Here is a 23995-nt window from a genome sequence, read left to right as displayed (position 1 = left end):
TTGAGCCCTGGCCAATAATAGCAGAAACTTCCTTAATAACATACCCTTCACTTCTTTCCCTTCCTTGTCTCATCTTCCCACACTTCTATAGGTGCTTCTTCTGATCACCTGTCAAATAAACCACTTGTCTCAAATCCTCATTTCAGGATCTGTTCTTGGGGAACCCAGTCTCAGTACACAATTGATAATAATAATAATAATGATAATTAATAATAATAATAAAGCTGCCATTTGTCGAACACCTACTATGTGCCAGGTATCATGTATCCATCCTCATGTGATCTTCATGACAACCTTTGTCAGTGAGCACTATCAGCTTTATGTCACTGTTGAAGTTGCTCAGATTCAGAGGGGAGGTGGCATGACCAAGGACTCTCAGATAAACTTTCAATCCACAAAGGGGACCCAATTCCTACATCTCATAGGACTAGGTGTCAAGGGACCTGGATTCCCTCCCTGGGGACCTAACCCCACTGGGTGGTTGCAACCAGAGAAGAGACAGTATAGGGCACTTTTGAGTCCCGACGCTGTCCCCACAGTGGCACTGTTAATGGTGGCAACAGTGGGACTCCTTCTAAGGGCCTCACTAGTTGAGGATATTGATGAAGAAAGAGTCTGAGCTGGAGAAGAAGAACAGGCAGTTGTCTTATGGTGACTATAATCTACAGGCTGGTTTGTTGCTACTTTGGGGGATTCCTAAGAATAATCGAGGGACCCTTTGAGAGGGATAAGTTCCCGCTTATATAGAAGGGGGATCGGGCTCATTGCTTTTGGACAAAAATGGGACTCCATTTTGTAGTCACAGGCTGGTGGAGCTGGGCAATGTGTAGGCTGCACTTCATACATTCCTAATTGTGGGGACAGAATATGGTCTTTGTTTATGGAAGTGCAATGTCTTGCTTTAGGCTTAAGTTTCAAAGCATGTTTCCATAGCAAATAGTTTTGTTATATAAAAAGAAAGCTATTTGGGTACTAATGAAGTCATGCACTCATCTACAGTAAAATAAGCTCCCTTGATGGCACTCAGAGGCCAGCATTAGACTTCATGCTGGGCCCATTTTCCCTGGTGGGAACTTTGAATGTATTCCCCATCTCTGGCTTCTATATCTTCATGTGTGATAAGCAAGGCAGTTGAATGGGCCTCATGCTCTCTGAGGTCCCAGGTTTGACAGGGCCTGTGGCTCTCTAGGGGCAGCTTGGCAAATCTAGGCAGGTTTCTGCCCCAGACTAGCCTGGAAGCAGATCTGTAATTGAGCCTGCAGGGTCACTGTGACAGGCACAGCCTGTAAATCTCAGCTGAGGAAGCAGCCTAGGGAGATAAATATTACTGCAGCTGGCTCTTCTGTCTCTGGAATTATCATGGAGAGAAGGGGGAGCTGACAAAACCATTCCCCACGGATGTAACACTCAGTGGGGCAGGGAGCATGAGGACCTAGGCCACCTCTGGCAGGGAAGGAGTGGTTGCAGAATGGAGTTTACTCCTTGGAGCCCATGAACATGAGCACAGGATGATTTAAGCAAAACAGTGACTTGGTCACAATGAATACATTTTCATGGGGTGTTGACATGCCTCACTCCTCCCTTGGTTTCTGAGGCCAGACATTACCTCTGAGTCAGCTTGGTGTGCCCAGCGCAGGGATTGGGAAAAGGAAGGCATCACTGAATATAAGTAGAAAATAACAATGATAGTTAATAGGCATTGCTTATTCTGGGCCAAGCCCTGTGCTTATTGTTTTACACATATCATTCACTCCTCACAACAATCCGAGGAGGTAGGTACTTCGGGATTTGTTTGAGAATACATCTCCACGGCACAGAGAGGTTAAGTAACTTGCCCAGGATCACTCAGCTATTAAGTAGTTGAGCCAGGATTTAAACCCAGGTCATTTGGCTCCAGAGCCTAAGCCCTGAATCACTCTGCAAAATGATCAATACAGTAGTGAGGACAATGATGAAAACTTATTGTGTCGGGCACCTGTCATGGAGTCTATAGGAGAAATGAACAAAGGCTGGGTCGGGATCTACGAGGCAGCCTGGTAGAGGGAACATCGAGTACAAGGATAAAAGGCTGAGAAATGTTATTGCATGTTTGAGGAATGATGATACGTAAAGTGGCTGCGTGCTGAGAGATGGATCTGGGGAGGTCGATGGGGGGCCAGATCCTGATGAGTCTCAAGTGCCAAGTTAAGGAGCACAAACTCTATCCCATGGGCAAGGGCAGGGCAGCGACAGGGACCATACCACCTCTCACTAGCTCTGTGACCTTGGGCAAGGCACTTCCCCTCTTGAACCTCAGTTTCCTCATCTGTAAACTGGGGATGACAAATCCTGCCCATTCTGCCTCCTAGGCTTAGGTCAGACTGGTAAGACAATAGACAAAAAGGATTTGGTAAACTATGAAAGATTTTACAAAGGCGGGTTGGTGGGTAGGATGGAAAGAAGTAAATGTCCAGTAGGTGTGAATTTAGCCAGCTGTTTTTCCATGAAGACTACCGATTCACTCAGCTTTTATTGTTATTGAAAATCATGCCATTTGAATGGGGCTTTGCTACTTGCCATTTTGCCTTTATTACCTCACTTGAGGATCCCTAAGCCTTTTAAGGTAGATGTAATTATTCCCATCTTATAAGTGAAGACACTGAGGCACAGAGAGGTGGCATGACCCATGCGGGCCAGAGGGGCAGAGTTGAGGTGTAATCCAGGTTTTACAGCTGCCCAGTGTGTTTGTTCTATCCTTTCTCACATCACCTTATTTATACCGAGCAGCTCGTCAGAGCTGATGCCTCCGAAGGGCATACCAAGGGCATGAAGGTGCAAGGAGGCAGGAAACAGTGAAAACTGATGACTAGAGGGATTCAGGATTGGAATATTTGAGGTCTTGATGATTTGTCAATAGCCTCGAAGGTCTGTGACAGGTCGTAATTTGTCATCTTACTGAGACCCAAATTTGAATTCTTTGCTGCAAGACTGGTATATAGAGCAAAAGCCTGTCAGTGAGCAAATCCAGCTGACTGGCCAGCATACACATCTCAGCTCAACTTTCCAGTTCTCTCCTCCTGTGGGAGGCAGGGCAGCCCGGGGTGAGAACTCACATGGGCTTAAGAGGCAGCTCATCTGGGGCAAAATCCCAGCTGTGTTGCTCAAAGCTCTGTGACCTTGAGTAAGCGGCTTGCTGTCTCTGAACCTGTTTCCCAATATGTAATACAAGAATAATAATACCTACCTTAAAGGACTGGTAAGAAGATGAAATGAGATACTAGTAATTCATGGATTCTGCAGGACATTCCAGGAACTGGGCACATTGCAGTCTCTGGGAAGGGAAGTGGGGGACAGGGGTGCAGAGGAGGGAGAGAGACTTACTTTCCACCAATACCTTTTTGTAACTCTTTTTTAAAAAATGATATGTAGGGGGTTCCTTATTCAAATAAATAAATTTCGAAGTGAGATAATACATGAAAAGCACTTAGCATTGTCTTGACACTAAATAGTCCATAAATGTTAGATTTTACTATTGTAAATATTATTCTAAAGCAGTTCTTAAAAACTTTGTTTCTTTGTGGACAATGACTCCCCCTAAAGCTGAATGGTCCTTGATAGAGCTAAAGAGGAAAAGGCTAAAGCAAGTGATGCTTCTTAGCCAGAAAATGGAAGTTTCACAGGGCAAACACCTATCTTTGACTTGGCTGAGTCAGGCGAGACTCATGCCTGGGCACCTGGAGAAGCGTGGCAGCTTTGCTGCAGAGGGAGGCTGGCCTGCTCAGGAAGGGCCTTGAATGCTCTTCAGTCCACAGCTTGTCTTAAAGCCTGTCTCAAAGCCTGTCTCTGTGGCACACGGGCCAAGTAACCTTGGGCAACTCATCGCACCTCTCTGAGCCAACAGATTTCCATTTGGCAAATGGGGGTAATGATACTCGTCTGCCTTGCAAGGCTGTTGTGGGATTGTAAGAGAGTTATGTGGTAGCTACCATCCTCACATCTTCATCTCCATTATTATAAGGCATTTGGGCTTCATCCTGGGACAATGGGGGCCAATAAAAGGCTTTCTGCCTGGAGTGGTAAGGTTACATTTTAGGGGTTAGAGAGATCACCGTGGAGGGCACAGAGAGGAGGGGACTGGTGGGGGAGAGCGGGGGAGGACTGAGAAGGATCGTGTGTGACCTTCCCCTCTCCCACCTTATTTGACCTCTCTGAGCAGCACCCTTAGCCATGAATTGGACTAACCCAGCAAAAGCATAGTTTTAGATTGTGTCAGGGAAACAAAATCTGAATGTAACTAACAGAGCTTTACCTTATCCACTTGCCTGGGATGGTATTTATGCTAATCCTATTCCAAGCAAAAGCAACTCAGACTAATAAAAGCCGTGCCTCTGCTCGGGCTCCACACCATCTGTCAGTCCACACACTTGGGATTAGCTTTGCCTACGAAGTGCAGATCATGCTGCTTGGCATGGGCTCTCATGGGCTAGCCTGGAGGTGTGGAGGGGGAGACATTCATTCATTCACATGTACATTTATTCAGTACCTATGTATGGGGCTCTGCCAGAGGCCAAGCCCTGTGCCAGGCACTGGAGAGCCGGTGGGGAAGAGACAGACAAGGTCACTGTTCCCATGAAGGGTGTGCCCTGGTGGGAGAAGCAAAAAATAAATGAGTAAGATAAGTTCAGATAGTGTTGAATCCTGTGAAGAAAAATGCACTGATATGTCAGACAGTGACTTTGAGATGAGGGCCTCACTAAAGAGGGTGCCCCAGGGAGATCTTTCTGAGGAAGAAAGATCTACATGACAAGGGGTCAGCACGGGACCTTCCGGAGTGTGCAAGGCAGAGGGAACAGTGGTTGTAAATGCCCCAAGGAAGAGTTGGCGAATTTGAGGGACAGTAGGCCAGAGTGGGGGAGCCAGGAGTAGGAGACAAGATGGAGATAGTGCCAGAGGTCAAGACATGTAGGACCTTATAGGCCCCCGTAAGGACTTTGTGCGATGCAGGCCACTGGAGAGCTTTGAGCAGCAGGAGAGTGACATGACTTGTTAGTAGGTTTTAGATGTTCACTCTGACTGCCAGGTGGAGAACTGATTACAGGAGGGACAAGAATGCCCCCAAGGAGAAAATGTGAGAGCCTCTGGCTTTGGGGACAAGGAGAAGAATAATGATTGGAGTTATATTTTAGAGGTAATAATGAGAGTAAGATAGAGCGTAGAGTAGTGGTCCCCAAACTTTTTGGCACCAGGGACCAGTGCTCCTATGAGAATCTTTTTTTTTTTAAGGCGAGGCAACACTTGATTGACCTCACAGATTGCAAGAAACTTGTCAGCTTACACTCTCTCATTTTTTATTTTTTACACCTACAGCACCTGGCCTTCCTAGGTGGTCTCCCATCTAAGTACTAAACAGGCCCGACCCTGCTTAGCTTCATGAGATTAAACGGGATTGGGCTTGTTCAGGGTGGCATGGCCATAGTCCTATGAGAATCTAATGCCTGATGATCTGAGGTGGAGCTGAGGCTGGCACTGGGGAGCAGCTGCAAATACAGATGAAGGTTCACTGTCTTGCCCACCACTCTCCTCCTGCGGTGTGGCCCAGTTCTTAACAGGCCACAGACCGGTACCAGTCCAAGGCCTAGGGGTTGGGGCCCCCTGGTGTAGAGTACTTAGCACAGTTTCTTAGCATGTAGCAGGGATTCACTACATGGTGGTCGAGGTTTTGATTATTTTGATTCTCCTCTGCCAAAAGCCACCCCAAAATAATACCTTTTAAGGATCCCGATATTTGATCAGTTCAAGTGCTGGCCTGGAGGCCCCCGTGACAATGCTAAGCATATTTTCTCTTGTGCGCTGGCCTCAATTCATGTCTCCCATGGCCATGTGGGTTGCTTATCTCTGAAGTGAAACTCTCATGGGCCATGCATTTTCTGGCTCTGAAGCAATCCAGTCCTTAGTGCTTCCTCTGGGAGCCTTGAGCACTGCATCAGCAGGAGGGGATGGGGCTCCTGCGTGTATAAAGATCTCCTGACCCAGGAAATCTTCAGAACCATGAGAAACTCATGGCCGAGGACTTGACCCCAATCCTGCACAGTGAGATCCTAAGCAGAACCCAGGCACAGGGTCTCACCTGGTCTTCTAATTCACTCATTCAGTGCATGTGTACTGAGTTCCTGCTCTATACTAGACTCTGCTGAGGACACAGAAATGAATCAGACACAGTTCCTACCCTGGAGTTCAAATTAAAGTGGAGGAGGAAACAAAAAAATAGTGCTTGATGTGTTATAGGTACTCAATGTTTGTTGATGAACAGTTACCCACATAGTAAGCCTCTGATACTATACCTATAATTTATTTAGGTATTTCCTTCTCTCAAAATCTTTAAAATTCCCCAGGTAGAAATTCTCAGCCCGGAATTCAGGCCCCTCACAGACTGGTCCCCAACTCATTCTTCTGTCTCACATTCTTTCTTCTGCACTTTGGTTCCAGACACATTACACATATTGTTCCCTGTTCTCTGACATTTTTCTGGCTTGTATATATATATATATATTCCTTTCCTTGTACCTGGAATACTACTTCTCCTATTCGCTACCTGGTAAACTCTTACCTGTCAAAGCCCAGCTCAAAAATTAGCATCTCTGCAAAGCCTTTTGGATTCTCTCCAGGCTAGGTCCCTCCATAGGCAATTAGGTCCTCCCTCTACTGTGCTCCCATGGTCCTCCATTCATCCCTCTATTATGTCAGATTGCTATGGATTGATGACTTGGTGCCCCCACTGAACTGTGAGCTCTCAAACAGAGTTCTTACCTGGTTCATTCCTGTGGCCTGGGAACTATGACAAGGCCTCACATAGAGGAGGGAGATATTCAGTATTCCATAAGCACCTTCATTCACAGTAGTGATAAGGACATCATTGTAGCTGTAGTACAGGTAGATGAGAGGGACAAGAATGAAGCCAAAGAGGTCAGCAGATGCCTGTTAGGGCAGGGCCTTGAATGTGGGGCCTCAGAGTGGATTTTAGCCACCGGGGAAAACGCTGAGGAAGAATAGGAAGAGACTGTCAAGATGATGGGACATGAGGAAAGACAGAAACCGCCACAGAGCAGAGGAGACTGAAGAGGCATGATGACTTAAGTGCAGCGTAGCATCCTGGACTGAGTCTTGGAACAGAAGAAGAATCAGAAAAACAAATCTGACTCAGAAAAGTGAGAGAGCAGAGCAGAACTATTTGGGGTTGTGATAGGGGATATAAATATTGATTATGTTTATGTGATGTTCTCAAAGGCTATTAGCTCTGGGTTCATTTTCCAACATAAATAAGAGAAGATAACCCTTGCCATTAAGAACTTAAGGTCTATTAATAGACCAAAACAACAACAACAACAAACCCGTACTCCTATAAACATACAAATATTATCCCCTTCACCACTGAGACCATTTCATGAAATACTCTCTTATTCAGACGGAAAAATCAAGGCCTGGAGAGTTAAAATAGCTCATCTCAGGTTGCTAGCTGAATAGCAATAAGCCAGTGATTATCCTACTCAAAGGCAGTCATGAAGAGCTGGAGAAAAAAATCTTGCCAGACATATGGTTTGCTTCTCACATAGTACAGTTGTTTGTATGTTTCTGCATTAAAAAAAGAAAAGAAAAATATATATATATTACATGAATTTGTATTCACTGGGAAAAAACAATTAGGTTGGAAGATAACCCAAAGTATAAAATAAAAATGTGCGTCCATACTGATAAATAAATAAATAAATAAATAAATGCATGAATGAATGAATGAATGAATGAATAAAATAAAGAAGGAAGACTGGACAATTCTTCCTTAGGAAGAATTCCAAATAATATCAGTAGACACTCCACCCTCCCTCAGCTTTGAGTAGGGTCTGGTCTTTGTGACTTGCCTCCAAAGAACAGGGTATAGAAAGGGAAAAATAATAAGTTTACAGTAGAGAAACCGGGCAAACACAACCGTAGCCAGGCAATCAAGGTTAACATCACCAGTGATAAATTATGTGGATATCCTATACCTCATGATGAGACATGACAAGAAGGGCACTTCACATCTGTGATATTCTTCCCCCAAACTCATAACCCCAGTTTAGACAGGAAGAAATCATCAGACAAACCCAAATTGAGGGACATTCTGCAAAATACCTGGCCAGCACTGCTCAAGACTGTCAAGGTCATGGGAAACAAAGAAAGACGGAGGGACCCTCACAGAGCATAGGAGGCTAGAAAGGCATGATGACTAAATGCAGTGTCTTAGATTGAATCTTGGAACAGAAAAAGGACATTGGTGGAAAAACCAGTGAAGTCTGAATGAAGACTAAAGGTTAGTTAACAGTAATGTACCCATGGAGGATTTTTAATTTTGATAAATATACCACATTAATGTAAGATGTTAGCAATAGGAAAAACTAGGTGAGGGGCATATTGGAACTCTCTGTGTTATCTTTCAACTCTTTAGTAAATCTAAAGTTATTCCAAAATAAAAAGCTTATTTTGAAAAATCAGATAAGGAGAGAGAGAGTCCCTCCTTTCCATCTAAAGCCTCTCTCTACATTGGGGTATGTATCTGTATATATCTTTTTTTTCTTTTTTCAATATGTTCCTATAGAAATAGGTTTTTTTTTTCTCTCATATAAATGGTTCATACTGTAATATATTGTTCTGCAACTTCACTTTTTCACTTAACAATTTGTCTCAATGATGTTTCATGTCAGTACTAACAGATCTCTCCTGTCCAATACAGTAGCTACTAGCCACATGTGGCTATTAAGCCCTTGAAAATGTAGTTAGCCTGAATTGAGATGTGCTGTAAGTATAAAATATACACCAGATTTCAAAGACAGTATACACACAAAAAGCACACTATCTCAATAATTTTTATATTGATCACATATTGAAGTGATAATATTTTGGGTATATAGAGCTCAAAATATATTAATTCCATCTGTTTCTTTTCACATTTTTTAGTGTGACTACTGAAAAATTTTAAATGACATATGTGGCTCACATTATATTTCTATTGGACGATGCTGTTGTATAGATCTAATCTCATTCTTTCTATCTGTTGCATAGTACTCTAGAAATGTGTAAGAACCACAATTTATTTAACCATTTTTTTTCTAATGTACATGTAGATTGTTTCTAAAATTTTGTTATTACAAACCATGTGGCAATTAAAATCTTTGAACATGCCTATTTTGTGCACATGTGAAAAAAATTTCTCTAAGGCAGGGGTTAGCAAATTAAGACCCATAGACCAAATGCAGCCCAATGCCTGCTTTTGTAAATAAAGTGTTATCAAAACATAGTCACACTCATCTGCATGTTGTCTGAGGCTGCTTTTGCGCTACATCAGAGCTGAGTAGTTGTGATAAAGACCATATGGGCCGCAAAGCCTAAAACTTTTACTGTCTATCCCTTTTAAACAAATCTTTGCTGACCCCTGCTCTGAGTTGTTACCATCAACTTAGAAGAGCTGGTCCAGTTCTCTGGAAAGTAGACTCTGAGATGGAGATTAACATACAGGAACTTTATTAGGAATTGCTCTTGGGCAAAGGGAGGCAAAAAGGCAAGATTAGGCAGAGAGATAAGTTGGGTGATGCAGTTTTAAGACCTCAGCCAGTCGTAAAGGAGCTCTGAAGCCTGGGATGGTCTGTCAGAGTTGTCCTGAGTTGGGGCAATGGAGCTGGACCTTCATAACCCTAAAGCAACCTGCCCTGGGGAAAGAGTCTGACCTTGGGTGAGGCAACTCTCTTGAGCTGGGGAAATTCCCAGTGAGGGCTGCTGGCTGAGAGGAAATAGGTCCATCAGTCCTGCGGGTGGGGGTTGGGCGAGGCAGTACAGAATAGCATCAACTACAACCCACACCTGTGCCACACAGCTCCACTTCTTAATTTAAGCTCTGAGAACATCTCTTCTGGGATTCTGGTGGGCCTCTTTTCCTGAAGGAAATTTACAGAGAAAAGTTAGTGGGACCAACTACAACCCCTACTACCATGATTGATCTTGAGGTCGCAACTGATACTCATCATCTCCCTCCTCTACTCCCCATTCTCGATCCCCCTTATTCTCAGCGCCTCTTCTGGCCTTAGTGACTTACATGGTGGCACGATCTAGACCCTCTATCCAGCGGGATCTGAGCTAGTGGTCACCATATCTTTCCTGGGCTATGGCCCCTGCTCTTGTCGATTTACCATAAATATTGGGCAAGGGAGGCTCCAGATTACTCAACTGGGTACCAAAGATGTAACATCCTGCTCTCCATTGGTTAAAATAAGCCTTGCCTCCTCCTGATGATTAGCATTAATTATCCCTGAAAGAGTGGTGACTCTGCTTATTGCTTGTTGGTCCTTTGACACGAGGAGCTCAAAGTACCCGGGTGGCAGTCACAGCTACAAGTTCAATTCCTCTTGATGTTACCCCTGGTGGAAGTGTTGCCTCTTTGTGAATTAAAACCTCTAAACCTGCAGAATCCAGAACTGTGGAGATGGGAAGCACAAATGCTTCCTGGAGTGATGGTAAGAGTGAGACCACTTCTGCTTTCACCCCTTGGTCCTGGACCCACGTATTCTACCTATTGGAAACAAAGCACTGTGTAATGGTCTTTGATTTAGAGTGTATGCTACATCTTGGAGGATGGCACCCCATTCTCACAGAGTATTGTTCCTGAGCTAGTGCCTCGCTGTGCCTTCAACAGAGTGTTCCAAAATGGCAGCTTAGGGATAGTGCAGTGTGTAAATGGATAAGTGGATTATATGGCCATGTGGCCACGGCTTCACCTCCCTTGCAGTAGTCATATGGGACCCCAAATCAGTAGATCAAACACTCTATAAATCCTTAGAGAGTTCTGCTGTATAAAGCCCTACAAGCAAAGTTGTATCTGGAATATATGACTATTCCAGTACAAATGAATTGCAGCTCTACTCAGGGCGGAAAAATGTTTAATCAACTAGTCAAATGGCTGGTTATTCTCCTCAAAGAATGGAGATGTATCTGAGAGTTGGTCTCTGTAGCCAGCAGGCTGAACACTCAGCATCAGCAGTAGCTAGATGAGTATTGGTGTGAGTCCATACTATTGGGCCCATACCTACCCTTTCTCTATGCCACCATGGTTACTGTTTATGCACCAATTATGCCAGCTCTGGGGTGGCCTTAGATAGAGGCTGGCTGATGTCAACTGCATATACGTGGCTGTTCAGTGCTTCTTCCATGGTATATATTCTCTGGTGGGTGTGAACATGGACTATGATGATCTTCACACTTGGTACCCACTCTCATAGGTCCAACCACAAGCCTCTACCCCAGATCTCCTTGTCTCCAATTTTCCAATCATATTCTTTCCAATCCTCTAACCAACCAGACAAGCTATTTACCACTGCCCATGAGATCATGTATATTCTAACCTTGGGCCTCTTTTCTTTCCACAAAAAGTGGACAGCTAGATGCAATGTCTAAAGCTCTGCCAATTGGAAGTACTTCGCCTTAGCTGTCTTTCAAGGACACTCCTGTGTGAAACTGCAGTGCCACCAGAGTCTATTTTTTACTCGCTCATTTGTACTGAACTGGCTTATCTGGGAACAACACTTGGTTCTTTTCTCCTCCAGCTCCTCATGCAGCCATAGGTGAGCTGAGGGAGAGGTGCTGGTGCAAAGGTGGCGAGTGACGTAACAGTCTGGACCACCTGTTCATGCAGCTACCTTCTACTCTTTAGCCCTGCTGTGCCCATTGCCAGCTGTATCACATCCATTTTATGAAGAACTGTTGCTGGGCTTTCTGACCTTACGACTTAGTAGATTTTGACAGAATACAACTCACAATGAGCAGCTTTGGCTGCACGGTCAACTTGAGGATCCAAGCTCCGATGATCTGTTTCTTCCAGATGATCCTGTAGCAAACCAGGAGTTGTTTTTTGAAAAGTGTGTCATTCCTGGCTACAGATGGCATGGCCCTGCTCCAGAACTGCAGAAGTCTACCTTGTGGTTCTCCTCCTAGGCCTTGTCATAAATTCCATAGACATCTTTTCCCACCACTGATACCTCAAATACCACAGGTTCTGCTAGATCATATGGTCCATGCGGCATGGCTACTTGTATTAGTCTAACCTGCTGCCGAGCCTTTTCCTGTTCTGGGCTCCCATCAAAACTGGCAGCCTTTTGTGTCACCCATTATATGAGATGGAACAGCATTCCCAGGTGTTGAATATGCTGCCTCCAAAACCCAAAGAGGCCTACAAAGCATTGTGCTTCCTGGGGAGTGGAAGATGCAGTATTTTTCTTTTACTTTGAAGGGAATGTCACTGATATATCCCAGACCATTAGCCCCTAAAAATTTCACTGATATGTCAGGCCCCTGAATCTTCATAGTGTTTTCTCTCATTCTCTGCTATGCATGTGTCTTACTGAAGCTTCCAATACACTTGCTGTTTCTTGCTCATCTGGCCCAATAAGTTGGTATCTTCAATATAGTGGAGAGTGTGATGGTTTAAAGATACCTAGGCAGTACGGGTCTTTTCAGACTAGGATGTGAGAGGTAGAGAGAATTAATAACCCTGGGGCAAGACTGTAAAGGTATATTTTTGTTTCTTCCAAGTGAATATAACTCTTATCTTTTCTGATGGGGAAGGAAGGAAAAGAGAAACATTCACCAGATCAATGGCTATATACCATGTACTTGAGAACATGTTAATGTGCTCTAGGGAAGGTGCCACAGTTGGCACGGCAGCTGCAATTAGAACGACCAGCTGGTTGATTTTGCTGTCGTCCACTGTCATCTTCCGGGATCCATCTGATCTTTGTAGGGGCCAGAATGGTGAATTAGATTGAGCCATAATGCGGATCACTGTCCCTGCATCCTTTACTTCTTTAAGGATGGTATTTATCTTTGCCATTCCCTGATTACTAATGAGGTTGAGCATCTTCTAACATGCTTACTGGCTTATTTCCTTTTTTTCAAAATCCCATAATTCATAATCATTTGCCTTTTTTTAATGGTTTATCTAGTCCTTGGCACTCACCTTCACTAAACTGTAGGCTTCCTGGGGCCAGAGACTATGTCTTACTTATGCCTGTGACCCTTGGACCTGGCCCATAGGACTCAATAAATATGCACTAAATGTACAATTTTAACAAGAAATTAAAAGCAACACTTGATTGGACATCCTGGTCTTCTTGAATCTTGAAACAAACCTCCTTAGCTTATGGGTAAACCTTTCCCTGACAGCAATAATATCATTCTAGTTGATTTAAGAGAAAATACAATGTCATCCAATCAAACCATTGCTCTTTTGAAATCAAGGCAGTGTCACTGAACTAATCGAAGCTCCAAAAGCCTTGTTTTCTGGATGGACTCCCTTCGATAGCAATAATGGGCAGTAACAAACTGAGCCCTCGCCCCATATGGCTGTGATAAACGCATCCAAAACATATTACAAATCTCAAAATGAGGCTCTGAGGCCTGAGGCTGCAGCAAAAGAAAACCAAGGTTGACAGGCACAAGTGTAAGAACCTGATATTCTTTAAATGAAAAAAGGCCAGCTGCCTGTTCCTTCACCACTGAACACAATAAATACATTATCTGAGCTTCCTGGCATTTTTCAAACCTGGGACTCTCTAATGATATCTGTTTGGTCAACTCTAAACTTCATTTGTCAAAAAAAAATCTCTAATTTACTGAATTGTGGTGTTTTTTTTCCTTTGCTGGGGTTTTAAAATATTTTAAATTTTCTTATATATCTGTTTATGTAGAAATATTCTTATCTTTCTAAAATGCACATCTTATTAGGTCCCTTACCTTCTCAAAAACTTCTCATGGTCACCCATTAGGCCAAAGTCTAAACTCCTTCATGAGACCTCTAAGGCCCTGGCTAATTTTTTGGCCTCATTTCTCTCTACCATTCCTAAGAACCTTATGCTTCTACCACCTCATATTATTTGCCTTTACTGAAACAAAGGCATGCGTTTTATACTTCTGGGCTTTTGTATGCACACTGATCACTCTGCTAAGAACTCCTACCTATCCTTAAGACTTGGATCAAATATTAACTCTGCGAAGACTTTCTTTCCCTTAGAATGATATTAATCACTCCCTTCTCTACTTTCGCTACATTTTAAATAAATATCTATAATAATCACCTAATATGCTATACTGTAACTATTTACTTATGTGTCTGTCTCCCCACCATACTAAGAGCTCCTCAAGGGTAGAAATTATATCTCATTTATCGCCCTTTCCCCAGTGCCATTCTAGTCCTTGGCACACATTTATTTGCCAAGCAGATAGGCAACATTTGTTGAGTGAATGAATGAAAATGGACTCAGTCCTTGCCTAAAGGACCAGGACTTCCAATTTAACCACCAGAAGAAAGGGTCAATAAGTTGCTGGAGCAGACTCTAATAGTATTCAATCCCCCAAATTTCCTCTAGCAACTAAACGAACATAGAAGACATATAGCTCAGAATAGCTCCATGAGTGTTCATGTAAATTCTGCACATGCATCAAGGAGAAAACAGCCACCAATAACACAGCCTGCTTTCCAAATCTCCAAAGCACATCTCTGCAATCATTTTACTTTATAACTATCACCACTGATGTCTTTCAGCCACAGAGCAATTTGTTTTCAACTTACTCTGGGTTCCTAAGTTAGCAGAACTTTTTGGTTGCTTATAAATGAAGCTTCCTACTTCCAGTCTCTCTCGACGCTCCAGCTATCTTCCTGAGCCTATTAACAAAAAAACTAACCAGTTCCTGCTTGAAATCAGTCTATACGCCTTCACCTGTTATTCAAGACCCTTCAAATTTGGTGCTGGTCCTTGCCTTCCTCTCCTGTTTCACCTCGAGCTACTCCCCTCTACTCCAGCCATATGTCATCTTCCAGATATCTCAACAGTTCTGAGTCTTTCCATACTCTGCTTTTTCTGCCAGACATTCACCTCAACCACCCAATTAACTACTTCTGCCCTTTAAGGCTGCACTGCACGCATGCATCACCTCCTCTAGGAAGTATTACCTGATTGTATTACATGCTTTCCTGTATACCCACAACTAGTCATTTAACTATTCAAAGTTATGGAGACCTAACTTGTGCCAGGCTCTGTTCTAGGTGCTGGAAATACAGCAGGACACAAAGACTACTTTCATGAAGCTTAAATTCTTTTTTAAAATTTAATTAAGCTCATTGAGGTAATAGTTAATAACATTACATAAGTTTCAGGTATACAATTCTATAATACATCATCTGTATGTTGCACTGTGTGCTCACTACCCAAAGTCTAGTCTCCTTTCATCACTGTGTTTAACCCCCTATCTTCCCCCTGCCTCCCTTGCCCTCTGGTACCACCATACGATTGTGTCTTATGAATTTTTGGTACAATCTAGTGGGGAAAAAGAATCAAAAGGACCACTACAGAACATGTGGATATGTACAGAACAATACACAGGCTATTACGGTAGGGGCAAGAGAAGGAATTAGGTAGAAAGTAGTATTTCAGAGAGAGAAAATAGGATGTGAAAATGCTCAGAGGGGGAGTGACATGGTGGAATTCCACTTTGTTTCTAGCCATAGAGAGGTGAATTTGAAGAGGTTAAGAATGAACGCAAAAGGACCAGTTAGGAAGCCATGTAGTCAATCTGGGCAAGAAAGGATAAAGTCTTGAAGTGGTACCAGAGATGGAGAAGAGACAAGAGATTCTAAATTTATGTGAGGAGTAAAACCATCAGGATTGGTTGGGTGACAGAGTAGGAGAGGAAGGGTCTAGGTTGACCCTCAGGTTCCTAGCTAGAGTGCCTGGTTTGCCAATATTGTCAAATGAGAGAAGACATGTTATACCTGAGATGCCCATGGGAGATATCATGTGAAACTCGGGGCTCAGTATTGTTTGAAGATACAAATTGGAGTGTCATCCACATGTAAACGAAAACGATGCTTAAAACCATGAGACTGGATAAAATCAACCAGGGAGACTGTACCCAATTAAACAGACCCGGGTTTTGAATCCTAGCTCTGCCATCCACTATCTGTGTGACCTTGAGTAAATTACTAAACCATTCTGAGCTTTGTTTTTCTCATCTTTAATTGGGTGTTATTATTATTTAAATGTCTATCACTGTGCTGAGCAAACGGTAGGTGCTTAATTATTATTCTAGCTCCAGTTATTTCCTGGCGGTGGGAAACTGAACAAGATACTTCTACTTGTAGCTCCTGCTAGGTAGATATATACAGTACCCCATGCTATGCATGCTCAATAAATGATTGCCAAATAAATGAAGAAATCTAAAAACTTAAACGATACCTAGTAATATAACGAGAGAAAGACTAAATAGGAGTTTTAAAAACGATATAAAGATCAATGTAAATGCTAATAAACTATATCAGGAAAAGTATTTAGCACTTAGAAGGTAGACGATGTTATCCTTCCCTTCTGTCCTTGCTTTTAACCCATCCCCCTCCCCTTTTTTTGTATTTTAAATCTCTCCCATTTTATTGGCTCCTTCTTTTCAGATTACAAACATGCTCTTGTCTCCCCTAACCTGAAAAAACCTTCCTTGGGTCTCGCTATCTCTCTCAAATTCTTGTCACCAACTATACTTTTTCTCAACCCAAAACCCTTTCCAATAAACAAGCCATATCTTTTGTTTTGGAAAAAAAAGTCTCAGTTTATTATTACTTTAAAAAAGTAAATATCATTTACATAGTTGTTCAAGCAGACCTATATAGAGGTATTTCATTTTAAAATCTATATGCATGTAATTTTTCTACTACAGTAATTCATTTCAAGAGGAATTTCATCATGTTATTATCTTCTATAGAGCCCTAAACTGAAAGAGCCAACATATTCAAATAAACCCCAAGATGTGGGGAAGCTTCAGGCCAGTTCCTCATTAGAAGCCTCAGCATGGGGGCTCCAGAGACCAGCGCAGAAGGTCTTCCAGGGAGAGCTGAAATGTTCAGATAAGTGAGTTCTGGGAAGAAGGGGTAGTTGGCTGGCTCCGGCAGGCTCACCCCTGGGGTAGAGAAAAGAGAACAGACAGGGGAGTTCTGAGAGGCACCAGAGCTATCTAAACTCAGGGGGATGGAACCGAGTGAGCGGCAGCAGTAATTGAGTTTCAGTTACCTGCAGGGTGGCGAAATAAAGTACTAACTTCATCTGCCTGACATGGGGGAAGTTTAGAGGTGTCCTTGGCACACTCGCAGTGAAATCCATCACCTTTTCGCTGTGTTGGGTGATGGCAACTGCACAGCAGCGCTTCCTAGTGACAGCTAGTGCATGTCCTGTTAGGCAGCACCAGTGTACTCCAGCTAATGAAGCATTTCCTGCAGGCCTGTCTCCCAGGGCTCTCTGCATCCTCTGTCTGAAGGAATGGCACCATGGGAAAATTTAGCACAGCCAGCATCAGCCATCACCCAAACTCAAAAGAGTCTTTGAATGACATTTCCTTTCTGCTCAGCCCAGGGTTAGAACCATCTTCAGGTCACTTTTTGTGGGTCTGTACAAACGTGCCGACCGGCAGTGAGCCGTTCTTCACCTGAGCCCGGATTTCAGCTCGGTGCTTTAATGTGAAGACCAGGGCTCTCACCGTCCGCCGGTATGGCCCATTAATGAGGCGGGAGCAGAGATGAAACGTTTCCCGCTCAATATTTTCAACCAGTAGGTGATCCATCTAAAAAACAGCAAAATTATCAAATTAGGGCCTTGCATTGCATACGGATTAAAAGCGAGAGAGGCTGAAGCACTCTGCTCAGAGGCCTCCATTAATCAACTGAAATTCAAGGACATCTACTTCCTGTCACAAGAGAAACAGGAAGAGCAAATTAATTCCACCCTGGCAATTAAGGAACAAGGCCATGTGCTTTGTGACAGGGACCTCATTCACAACCCCTGCCGGGTGGTAATATTTGCCATTATAACAGGAAACTGGCCTGAACTAAGCAATGGGTACCGGCCCCGTACTTTACCAACCAGGAAACGAAGACCAAGGATAATAAATCAGTATAACAGTTTATACTTTGTTTTGTTTTAAAAGTGCCTTTTAACCCCTTACGGTATTTTAGAAACACTGGGTCTGGATCTTAATATGTGTGTAGAGCAGTTATAAATCACTTTTCACATCTAATGCTCACAACTCCTATTATTTCATTTTACAGACGAGGAAATGGGTTAAAACATAAAGATTCAAGGTCTTATAATTACCAAGAGGCAGAGCTGGGACTTTGACCCAGCTCCAAGGTTCATGTTTCTTCCCTTTCGCCATACTAACTGCCCTCTCAACATTTTGAGACCAGTTGAGTTCGGGTGACCCTTGCAGGGTCACCTAAGCAGAACAAGCTTGGGAGATGGAACCTGTAGTGATTCTAGGGTGGTCTGGCTCAGGCTCAAGCCCTCCTGAGGTCACACGAGCAATCAAAGCAGGACAGGTCTGGGACCCTGTTCACATGGTCTGGATCCAGGCCAGGCCGGGCTGCTTGTCAGGAAGCCCCTCAGCTCTACCTTCCTTTCCAGACTCATCTCCCACTATTCCCCTACCCAGTCCTGACCACAGCCCAGCCCGTGCCTGCTCAGCTGCTTTTATATACCTCTATGCCTCTGGCCAGGTACATGTTCCCTCTGCAAGGCACACTTTCCCTAAGAAACACATTCCTATTTGTATGTCGAAGCTTAGCTAAAAAGCAAAATGCAAAAAAACAAAACAAAACAAAAAACAAATCCTAGCTTAGAGGACTGAAGTTCTTTGAGCTGTCACAATGTTCTGAGCTTGCCTTAGTCATTATTACATTATAATGATCTGTTTTTTGTTTGTCTCACCTGATAGTGAGTTCCTTAAATACATGACATAAATTTCTCTCACTGACTTTTTTCCCCTTCATTAGAATATTTATTCGGCATTTACTATGTGCCAGGGTTTGTGCTTGGGCAGAGGAAAAAGCAGCAAACAAGGTGGACACAGTGACTCCATGGAGAATATGGTCTATTAAGAGACAGGCAGTAAATAGAGATTAGAAGAGTACTGAGTGCTAGGAATGGGGAAAGGAAAATGTGCTGGGGTGCAGAGCTATGGCAAAGGGACCCAACCCAGGAGGGCAGCACCTGGCTTCGGGAAGAAGTAATGTCTAACCTAGGACCTGGGTAATGAGCAGGATCTGGCTAGGTAAAGTGGGCATCTGCTTTGTGATAAATTCACTGAGCTGTACATCTATCTTTCGTGTACTTTTTCGATATATGTACTATACTTCTATTTAAAAAGAAAAGTTTAAAGAAAAAAAATGCACCAAAAATAAAAAAAGGATCACTTAACATTTGATAAAATATCCCAACATAAGAAGCAGACACACCAAAACAAACAGAAGGAAGAAACTTGGAAGAAATAAGGACCAAGCAGAGAACAGAATAAGATTGAGAGAGAGAGTGACAGAGAGAATGAATATCCAGGCACAGATATCCGCTGAGGTGTAGCAGATAAAAGATGTTCAGGGAAGTTTGGTCCTGATGACTGATCATCTAGGCCTGTGCTGGAGTGAGCAGATTTGGTGACATGGCTCTCCTTGAGCTTTCCATGGCCTCCTGGGTGGGCAGTGAACTAGCCCCTGGCCTGAGAAAGCCCTGGTAGCAGATTACTTTAGGAGGCTGGAATGGTGGCCGATGTCTGCCCAGCACTTGTCCAGCAGCATTTGCCAGAGCGACTCCTTATTCCATTGTGAGGATGGTTAGTCACTGACTGTTTAGAGATTCACTTAGTTTAACTGTGAAGAAAAAAAGTCTTTTTTTTTTTTTTTTGAGGGGACTGGTTGTTAGAGGAAAGAGCGTATAATATGTACCTTGCAAAACAGGTCATGGCCATTCCATCAAATGGCCATTCCAAAAATAAAAAGAACTCTGAGAATGCCTTGGAATTCACATAACTAAATACTCATACATACTTTATTCAGCAAATAGTTACTGAGCTGCTACTCTGAGTCTGGCCTGAGTAGTAGGGTATTGGGGACACTGAGCAGAAATGCCCAGACCCCTGACCTCCAGGAACTCACAGCCTAGAAAGGAGACAGCATGTACACAGACGACCACGGGGTAGTGGAATAGGTGCTCTACCAGCAAAGTGATGGGAATCGGGAGCAAGTATCTAACAATTCTCATGCATGCTTCTTATTAAATGAAGGCCAACTGGAATGAAGAAATGAAGAAAAACAGTGATATTAAAATGTAAATTATAAGGGAAAATGACTCACCATGCACGCTTGTGTATAACAAGTTCATTGCACAAAGTGAAAAATGCCTATCTTACGGATTTTAATGGATAACCCAAACCTATCCAAGTTGTTGAGTCTTTTCCAATGGGTCGGTCCTAACCTGGTGATTTAGGCAAGCCTTTTTGGGTGAAAGGACCAGAGTCTCACTGAGACCTTGAGAAAAAAGCGTTTTGTTGTGAGATGCATCTGTAGGATGGGAATGGAAATAGGAACACTGTAAGAAACCTAGGGCTTTATTTAGGAACCATATCCCTTCTCTGTGTCTCTCATGATCTGCCTGGTCTCCTCCTCACAGGTTTTTGCTCCTCTCCATTTGCCTTACTCATTACCAATTCCAACTGCCTTATTCTTTCCCCATATTCTACACATTTCTACCTACAGCTTCTGCTTCCTCATAACTCCTCCAACATCCCTTCTGTTTTAACACTCCCACTGTTGCTTTCTTAGTATTTCGTAGTCCATATTTTTCAAGACACAGAGAATCTGATTTGTCTTCCTTATCTTTTTGTACCTGTGAGTTATTCAGTTGCCCAATCTTGGACAAATTGGCTATATCTGGGAGAAGATATAAAACATGACCACCTAAAGCTGTCTTTCATCAAGGATTCCGGCCTCAGTGGGAAATGGTGTCATAATCAATTAGTGATGTCTGCCACATCTGTAAGCCCATTAAAAGCAAGAGAACAAGGTCTTCTTCATGTGTTTAACTTAAGTGCAGAACTTCCCACGTTGTGCTGTAACTGTTTATTTGCAGTATCTATCTACCTCAGAAGACTGTGAGCCCCTCTAGGGCTAATACTGTGTTGGATTCACTTCTAAATTCCCCCTGCCTAGTATAGGTATTGGCAAATAGTAAGTGTTCAGTAAATATCTATGAAATGATTGTCCTTTTTCTCCCATGTAACCACCCTCCTTTCCTGCTCTTTCACTAACATCCTATACGTAGCAGATAAGATGAAACATGATGTTTCTATTTTATATGTATTTTTTAGTTAGCAGAATCCTATCCCTTTACAAAGGCCAGCTCAATTGCCATCTCTTCCATGAAACCGTCCCAGATTCCTCCATCGGATTTCACATTCTGTTCTTTGTGTATCTACACCACTTGCTAGTACCACTATTTCAGATATATTTCATCTTGCCTCATATTAGTCATTTATAGGCTCTTAGCCAGGGGACAGTAAGCTTTCTTAAGATAGGGCATGTAACTCACTTATGTCTGTAGTCTCCTCTGACACTAGTAGCAGTAGTACTAAACATTTGTTGTACTGAATATCTACTGGAAAAAAAACTTTGTGTGAGTTTTAGCACACATAGTATGATTGGATTTGTACGTACCTACCCACATTCCTTTTTGACCACTTGAATACATTTATGAAAGAGCTGGTCAAAGCCAGAGGTGCAGTCTGAGGCCATTAAACAAAGAAAAAACTAACAGTCCCATATGGGGATGTACCCCTGACCTGGATCTCATTAGCACCATCTGACAACCAACTGGGCCAACCAGCCAGTGTTTCATAACTCTTAATGATACAGGCTCACTTTGAGAATCGGGTTCATTTTTTTTAATGACATAATAGGAAAATGATCACAGGCCATGAGGTAGGAAGGAGAGTGGATAATGAGGAAGGGGAAGTAAGAGAATGACACCACAGGGGACGTTCATATGAGGGAAGATCTAAAAGACAGGGAAGAACAAAGAAGATCCGGAAGAGAGAAAGTAAAGGGGAATGGAGCCACAGTCTCAACAATGGAGTTTTTATTCATCTGTTCCATTATTCCTAGAACAGGAAACAATCCATGAATCTAGAAAGCATGATCTGTAGAGTAATAAAGAGATGCATTTGGCTATGTGTGTGTGTATTCATCATCTGTGGCTTTCACTACTAAAGAATATGACTGAAACAAACAAAATGAAAACATTTTTTTCCCTACAAAAATGTAATGAGTACATCTGCAAAAACGCATACTAGGATCAAATTGTAAAGATTTTTTAGTCATTGGGCCAATAACTTACCCAACGGTTTTTACTAATGCCTAATAAAGTACATTTATGGAGATCTGATGTCTGATTTGAACGTACTCAACATTGGTTACTGTCAAAAACCAGATAGTGGATTAGGTGAGTCACTGATTTACCCTAATATGGAAATGTTTCAGATGATGATAGGTGCTAAGAGTTAACTTTCTGTAAAAGTGTTTATAATTTTCTGACGTACCAAACTGATAAAATTACTATCAAATACTGTTTATGAAAGGAACAGATTGATTGATTTTTTGGGGGGTGGGGGTGGGGCCAAAGACAGTAAGATGCATACTTTTAATTTTTTAAATTTACTCTTTGGGAATGAAACCATTCAGCTATGCTTAATCTGATATTTCTTCCAATTACGTTGGATAGCACTAACGAATGTATCACTTTTTTAACTTAGCTTTGTAACACTTGAGTGCTTACCACTTGATGTGCCATTTAAAGGATAATTAATGGATAAACTAAAAGGATAATTATTATGGAGTTTAATACAGCAGGCAAACTGCTCATTAATCCTTACAAGCATTGCTTCGTTATTATCATTTACTTAAAAAGATACCACAGGGAACTGGTATTTACCACCACATTAACTACATATTATATACCCACACTCTATGTTTCCGTAATAATTTTGGTTTATTTAAAAAATAAACTTTATTTAAACTACCAAATAGCAAGTCTTGCTGACTAATCAATACTCTGGAAAATTAGACTTACAATCTTCATATTTTTTCTGTCTTTCAAGGGTTTAATAATCATATTAATGCCTTCTTCAGGAAAAGGTAAGCAAACTTAACAGAATAACAAACAATTCATTGAACTATCAAACAGACATCAAAAATTATAAAAATGAAAAAATAAAGATATATAGAAAAGGATATACTAAATGACACTGATATTGATCAAGATTAAAAACACAACACAAATGTAAATAATTATCAATTTTGTACTATGGAACATTTGGCATATAATTGGCTCTTAATAATCAGGGATAATCATAATTTGCCCAGCATTCATTTAAAAAGCTATAATAATTTACCAACAGAAAATACACCGAAATGCTAACAAGATTATGTCTGGGTGCTAAGTTCAATGATGATCTTATTTTCCTCTTCTATATTTTTCTCATTTTCTATCATAAGTTTATATTTAAAAATAAACAAAACTCAGAGGAGAGAAAGAGCAATTAGGGGAATCGTTTTATAAACTATGTAAATGTCTAATCAATGTACTGTATATTTGAAACTAATAAAATAAAATTAAAAAAACAAACAAAAAACCTAAAACTTTATTTTAAAAAGGTAAATAATACACTACAAGTCCATTTGCCTTCTGTGGATGCATAATTGAAATAGAAATGTTATAATATTTTTTTCAGAGAATGCAGTAGCAGATCTAGCATTTCAACCAGACTTCTGAAATGCTTCTTTTGTTAATAATATTAAATTATTCTTTTTCATAGGGATATCCTAAGAAGAAGAAAAAATATGGATGTTATATCTGATTTTCCCAGAGTATTAATTGACTTATAGAATTTGTTTGATGATGAAGGTGATTAATATTATTGTTAATGAGCGAAAACCCTCTAGCATGTATACCTCAAACCACTATTATCATCTGAACTGTTGGCTATGAAGATGATGGGAATTATGTCTAGCCGATTGATTATATGCTTTAAAACTAAAGTTATGAGTGTGGACAAAAAAATGGGGGAGTAGAGTCTTTTC

General features: G+C 41.9%; 1 protein-coding gene and 1 pseudogene across 3 annotated transcripts in view; both read right to left on the bottom strand.

Moving 5' to 3' along the window:
• Positions 1–5337: 5337 nt before the first annotated feature.
• LOC120581353 (uncharacterized) lies at positions 5338–5457 on the bottom strand (annotated as a pseudogene).
• Positions 5458–16624: 11167 nt separating this feature from the next.
• The window catches only part of TCEANC2 (transcription elongation factor A N-terminal and central domain containing 2), a 31428-nt gene continuing 24057 nt past the window's right edge, over positions 16625–23995 (bottom strand). For all 3 annotated transcript variants that reach the window (XM_039886938.1, XM_039886934.1, XM_039886943.1), the window contains exon 5: positions 16625–17655. In XM_039886938.1, the coding sequence (XP_039742872.1) occupies positions 17467–17655 (189 nt within the window). In that variant the 3' untranslated portion in view covers positions 16625–17466. The remainder of the gene's footprint in view (positions 17656–23995) is intronic.

The sequence above is a fragment of the Pteropus medius genome, unplaced genomic scaffold (assembly GCF_902729225.1).
Source record: "Pteropus medius unplaced genomic scaffold, Ma_sr-lr_union100, whole genome shotgun sequence".
NCBI classification, from domain to species: Eukaryota; Metazoa; Chordata; class Mammalia; order Chiroptera; family Pteropodidae; genus Pteropus; species Pteropus medius.
Note: the sequence above shows the minus strand (reverse complement) of the source record. Positions and strands in the feature narration are given on the sequence as shown.